This window comes from Hipposideros armiger, unplaced genomic scaffold (genome assembly GCF_001890085.2).
Source record: "Hipposideros armiger isolate ML-2016 unplaced genomic scaffold, ASM189008v1 scaffold_482, whole genome shotgun sequence".
NCBI lineage: Eukaryota > Metazoa > Chordata > Mammalia > Chiroptera > Hipposideridae > Hipposideros > Hipposideros armiger.
The window spans coordinates 389,897-396,218 of NW_017731832.1; the positions used below are offsets into that span (position 1 = coordinate 389,897).

The 6,322-nt window shown below is 55.1% G+C and overlaps 1 protein-coding gene across 7 annotated transcripts in view; it reads right to left on the bottom strand.

The window, feature by feature from the left end:
- The window catches only part of JUP (junction plakoglobin), a 23,278-nt gene that overhangs the window by 8,190 nt on the left and 8,766 nt on the right, over positions 1 to 6,322 (bottom strand). For 6 of the 7 annotated variants that reach the window (XM_019667047.1, XM_019667053.1, XM_019667054.1 and 3 more), the window contains exons 2-5: positions 4,269 to 4,484; positions 2,511 to 2,770; positions 2,033 to 2,271; positions 1,099 to 1,300 (exon numbers count right to left, since the gene is read on the bottom strand). In XM_019667047.1, the coding sequence (XP_019522592.1) occupies positions 1,099 to 1,300; positions 2,033 to 2,271; positions 2,511 to 2,770; positions 4,269 to 4,476 (909 nt within the window). In that variant the 5' untranslated portion in view covers positions 4,477 to 4,484. The remainder of the gene's footprint in view (positions 1 to 1,098; positions 1,301 to 2,032; positions 2,272 to 2,510; positions 2,771 to 4,268; positions 4,485 to 6,322) is intronic. The other variant, XM_019667048.1, reaches the window with a different exon arrangement.

Below are 6,322 nucleotides of genomic sequence, written 5' to 3' on the forward strand. Positions count from 1 at the left end.
AGGACAGCAACTTCTGTTCCCCTCCCCCAATTCCTCAGTAAAATCTTAAAAAAAAAAAAAAAGAGTTGGCTTAAGAGCACGCGCTCTGAGCAACAGGGCTGCCGGTTCAATTCCCACATGGGCCAGTGATGCTGAGCCTGAGCTGAGCTGCCAACAGGTGGCAGGATGGCTCAGCTGGTGTAACAACAAGATTGCCTGTTGGATGCTGGGCTATGCCCACCCATAACTAAAACTGAACTCGGCACCTTGAGCTGAGCTGTCGCCTGAATGGCTCAGTGGATAGAGAGTGTGCTCTTAACAACAAGGCTGCCGGGTTCGACTCCCACATGGGGTGGTGGCTCTGCCCACCTGCAACGAAGACTGAACACAGCACCTTGAGCTTAGAGGCCACGAGCTGCCAATGGGAAGCCAGATGGCGACTGGCGTCCTCCACAACGAAGATGGAAGAACAACTTGGCTGGTTCCCTTCCCCAATTCCCCAACACTGTTCTCCTCCCCCAATTCCCCAATAAAATCTTTAAAAAAAAAAAGAATCACCACTGATGACATTGTAAATAATACAGTCCTTTTGGAAAGCAATCTGGCAATCAGGGCAAAAGTCTAGAAATAATAAAAACCCTTAATCCTACTAATAAAAAATTTGGGGAAAGCTATGTGTCCAAAGATGTTCATTATAGAATTGTTTATAAAGGTGGAAAATTGGGAGCAATCAGATGCCCTCCATCAGAATAAAGTCTGAGGCCTCCATTTAATGAAATGCTATTTGCCACTACGGAGGATGATTTCAGGACAATACAGCAAACAATTTTAAAATATTATTTAGAAACCGTTTAGAAAATATTTGCTATTGCTATTGCTACAGCTACATACAAATATGCCAGCAGGACAGCACTGGAGGAAGCACATGAGATAACAATGGTTGTGTGAGGCTAATGACTTTTTTCTTTTCTTTACCCTCAAAATAGTCAATTATATGACAAAACATGTACAACTGCACATACTATATGGGTCCGAAGGCAGTGACCTGGGGCTGGAGCTGGACGAAAGGTGACGTAATGGTGGGCTGGGGGTCTTGGTTGGGGGTGGGGAGGGGCCCACCTTGCTCTCCTGGTTGCCATAGGCCAGGAGCTGCAGACAGTCGGTGGTGATAGCCAGGAACTTGGGATTGTTCTTGTTGAGCAGAGGCACCATCTTCTGTAGCCCATCTGCCAGGCGCACCGCCATCTTGGCGCCCTCCTGGTAGAGCAGCAGGTTGTGCAGCGTGGTAATGGCGTAGAACAGGACCGACTCCACGGGGGAGCTGGGAAGGTGGGCAGGGGGTTAGTGTGCTTCGGGTCCCAGAGACCTGGCCTAAATGTGGGCCACCTCCCCCAGGAAGCCTCCTCCAGTACCTCCACCCCCATGGAAACAGCCCTTTGTTAAAATCTCATCATTCCTTGAGCCCAGCCCTACTCTTATGCACAAAGCACACAGCACCTCTCCTCTCCCCACTGGGACCAACCCCCTGCTACTGGGCTTCCAGCATGGTGCTAAGCACACAGTAGGTCCCCTCAATACCTGTCCTTACTGAGTAACTACCATATGAAAGACCACATGCTACAGAGGCCCTGCAAAGGGCTCAGAGGCGAGTAAGATCAATATCTCCACTCGTAGGCAACTTGTAGCCTGGTACAGGGATTAGGAAAAAGGCTAATCAACATTGCAAGACTGGAAAGATAAAGGTGGCAAAGGATTTTGCACATGCTGTTCCCTCTGCCTGGAATATTCTTCCTTTCATCTACAATGGCCAAATTCTACTTGTGAACAGCTTCTCAAGAGCTCTGAGTAATCTCAGACACATCTTTGCCCTAGCCTATACTATAGCTTCATAACTAGCCTGCTAGTTACAGGACCAGCTAAGTACCAAGACGGGGCATGATTCTACACCTGGACATAGTAGGTGCTCAATAAATGTTGTGTGGAAGCCCAGGAAAAGGAAGGGAAGCCCAAGGGAGAGAGGACCCAGGCCCCTAGAGTGAGTCAGAGTGAGTACCTGAGCATGCGGACCAGGGCAGGGATGCCACCTGACTTGAAGATGGCGAGCAGCCCCTCACGGTGGTGGGAGAGGTTGTGCAGAATACTGGTGGTGCAGCGGGCAGTGTCCAGGTCGCTGGTGTTCTGCATGGTGCGCACAACAGCTGCCACCAGCTGGGGCGAGCCCATCAGTGCCCGCCGCGACGCCTCCTTCTTAGACAGCTGGTTCACAATCATGGCTGCCTTGGTCACCACCACCTGGTGAGTGGAGGGAAGGATGGATGGAAGGAAGTGAGCAGATAGGCCAGGTCCAGCTGCCACTGTGAGAAGGAGGGGCCAGGAGACCACTTCACAAAGCTCAGAGGGACCCAGGTCAGACTCTTCCTACTGATGGGCTCTGGGTCGGTGACCTCCCGCCATCCCAGGTAGGGCCTCCTCTGTGACACCTAACTTCTGCCCTCCCTGCCTGTCCCACCCCAGCTAGGTTCCTCACGGACCGGGTCCTCATCGTTGAGCAGTTTGGTGAGCTCAGGCAGGGCCCGGGTGGCCAGCTCAGCATCATCCTGGTAGTTGATGAGATGCACAATGGCTGACTTGAGCAGCTGGGATGGTTCAGCCAGGCGCTGCAGATTGGTGGTCTGCCCCTCCACCTGGGTGGCCAGCAGCAGTGAGCTATCCTCGCCTGTCATGCCAGGACACATGGCCTCCCGCACCCGCTTCGCTCTGGCCGTTGTGGACATCTGGTACTCCAGGTCACCTGGGGGCAAACGGGCAAGGACTGAGCTGCAGACAGCAGGCAAAGGGGAACCTGGGGAGCAGGGCAGGCTGCGCAAATAGCCCAGCTGGATTCTCAGGGCTGCCTCCCAACCCAACCAAAGCGCACCACTTGCAGTTCTGCTTCTAACCAGTGACCTTGAAGAGGTCACCATCCCCTCGGCTATCTGTAAAATGGGGCACCACCTGCTCAGTCTGCCACAGGGAATTCTTATGAGAACTAAAGGAGATAATAGTCGGGAATTGCTCTGAAAAGAAAGGATTCAGGTGCGTGGGACATCTCACCACAAAAATGTTAGCGATTATTATTAATAGGAATAGCTAACATTTGTTGAGTATTTCTTGTGTACCTGGCTGAATTAAGCACTTTTCTTAATTTTCTCATTTAATCGCACAACAACCCTACAAGGTAAGTATTATTATCTCTACTTTACGATAGGTTATAAGAACCCAAGATAGGGTCTGAACTCAGACAACCTGACTCCAGAGCCCAAACCCTGACTGTGTCCCTCCCTTAACAACCAGGTGGGGGTAGGATGAGACAACCTGGGTCTCTTCAACCCTGAAATTTCATGATTCTAATTATATCTTCATCATCCCCAAAGAAGGCAACTCCCCCATTATATGGGCAGGCAAATCGAGGCCCAGAGGCAGTAAATCAAAGTGAAAGTCAGGACGGTGGGTTTCAGAAAGCAGGAGGTGGGTTCTCAGCTCAGACTCCAGGTTCCCCTCCAATTTCCACCCCTTGGGTGGACCTGGGAGTCTGACAAACAGGTGCCCAGGCTTCCCAGGAAGCCCTGCCCTGGCCACTGTCCCAATGCCCTGAGGAAAGGGAGGCAGAGGTTCCACCCTCCAATTAGTTGGGGAGGAGATGTCTACATGGCTTTCCCACCTGGGTGCTGGCAGAGCGGCCCCATCCCTAAGCACCAGAACTGGGTCGGTCACTCTGCCATCTGGCCTTGGCCCATTTCCATGTCAGCATGTTCCACATACTGGCATCATCTGCTCCCTGCCCCCCACCAGGAGCCCTCAGGCTTGAGAACTGCACCTCCTCTACCAGACTAGGGGCTCCTTGAAGGCTGGAGCTCTGCCTCCCCAACAAACTTGAGGGCCCAGGAATAAAAGGACTGATTTTCCTGTAGTCTGTGGGTTCCCTGAGGGCGATAGTGACACCTTTTCATTATACTGCAAGCTCGTGTAAGGCCAGGGCTGTGCCTCTTTCGTCAGACTGGCGGGCAGGGTCTATGCCTCCCCTCTACACTAGAGGTTCACAGAAAAGGAATCTGCCTCCTTCCCAGATGCGGGCACCCTGAAGCAGCTGTGCCTCTTCCCTCAGACTGGGTAGGTCTCTAGGAGCAGGAGCTGTGCCTCCCCCCTCAGGCCGGGAGCCCCCTCAAGTCTGCCTCCTTTCACCTCCCGCCAGGGCCCAGCCTGGTTTTCTACGGGAATATTCCCATGGAATCGTCCCCAGGGCTCCCAACCTTGGTTCTGGGGCACCCCCTGGGTGTAGGTGGTGGTCTTCTTGAGTGTGTACTGGCGCCCACAGGCCTCATCGTCCTCCATGATGCCCTTGCTGCTGACCGAGGGCACGCAGGTGTGGGCGCCGGAGTGGATGCCTGAATCATAGGTGTATGTCTGTTGCCACTCGGTCACCTTGATGGGCTGTTCGATCAAGTTCATCACCTCCATGGTGGCTGCTGGGGACACAAAAAGGAGCAGGTCATCAGCCGGCTTCGGTGGGGCACCCCACCACCAGGCCGTGCCCATCACCCCTTACCCCACCTCAGCCCCAACGGCCCCGGTGGGCTGTAGTGGAGGGAATGGGGGGAAGTAGGGCCAGGGAGGGGCACCCCTACGTGAGTCTTGGGCTTGCATCTCTGACCTCCAGGTAGGGTGGGGTAAACCCCATGGGGGGTAGGGCAGTAAAGAGCCAGATGCCCCAGCCCAGCTCTGGACACCCTCACCTTGCTGACCCTTCCCAACACTCCCAGAGCAGGAGGCACTCAGGGCCTCCAGTAGCTTCTAGGGTCCCACAGCCCATCCCCATCCACTGGGGCTTCCTGGGAAAGGCTGCAGAGGTGATGCACTAACCAGTTGGTCAGACAGGGAAGCAGTCAGACAGGTTTCTCTGGGGAGCCCGGGAGGCTGCCAGGAGCAGTCAGAGGCGCCCCAGGGTCCCTCAGAGCCTCTAGGATCTCACTTTCCTGCAGCTGGGGCAGGAGCAAAGTGGCCCCAGAAGCCCAGGCCCTAAGACTCCCGTTTCTCCAGCACCCCAGCTCCTGGAAGCCTTTTCCAGACTTCCGAGTCCCACTGACAGTTTCAAATTTCAGCCACATACTACTGGGGCAATTTGCCTATCCGCTGAGACTCAGTGTTCCTATCTGCAAAATGGGGTAGCACCAATTCCTTCACAGGTTGCCGTGAGGACCATATTTACAAGGGACCCAGCACGATGCCTGGCTCATAGTAGGTGCCGAGGTTGGTGGCCGTGGCTGTGTATCAGCACCTCTCTTCCAACAGGTGTTTGCTCACCTCCTGGCCTCCGAGAACCCAGGCCAGGGACAAGGGGTGAGGCAGGCCTCAGGGTGGTCACTGCCATTCAGGCACCCCTCCTTCCCTCTCTCTGCAGGGGCTTGGGCCACTTGGGGTTGGTGAAGAGGCAGGCCCTGCTCTGTACCAGGGAGGTACGTGCCCACCTGCTCTGTCTGGCTCCCTTGGGAGCTGACCTCCAGAGCCCAGTGCTTGGGAGGACAGGAAGGGAAGCTGTGCCCCCGTGAGGGCCGACCTTGTACATTTCATGAATGCCACCATCCTCACAAGCGGGTTTCAAAGCACATGCTCTGTTCCCCCATTCACAGGTGTGGAAACTGAGGCTTCATCAGGTGAGGCAGCACAGCAGAGAAATGGCAGAGCCAGAGCCAGGCACAGGTGTGAGTGACACCCAAGTCTGCGGCCTTTGCTCCCCCAGTGTGGCCTCAGACAGCAAGCAGACCCCAGGCTGGTCCATCCATGAGGCTGGGCAACACCCAGAACTTCAAACCCATTGTGTTGGGGGACAAGATGAGGCTGAGGGTGGGGTGGCTGGTGCAGCCTAGCCCCACCCCAGGAACAAAGATCACCAGGGATATGTCTTCCCAGTGAGGCACCAGGTACCACCCTCAAGGATGACAAACGGTCCTTCAGGTCTTGCTGCCTTTTATGGCAGCACCTGGCTCCTCCCCTGCCCCTGAGCACACCTGGAACAGGCAGGGACAGGAGCCAGACCAGTTTCTAGTGCCTCATTCCCCTCCTCCCATCGCCCCGAGTGACTCAGAGTTTCGGGCTGATAAACGGGAGCAGGCCCAGAACACCAGACAGGCGGCTTGGTGCCACCAGATGTGCCAGCTGCTTCCCAGGCACTGACCAAGTGTGGCTATTTCAGGAAGAGCACCCCCCTCCCGCCCCCACCCTAACCACACTCTGCCCAGCACTCCTGCCTTCCCTGGAGAGAGGGAGGGAGGGAGGGAGAGAGAGAGAGAGAGGGAGGGAGGGAGGA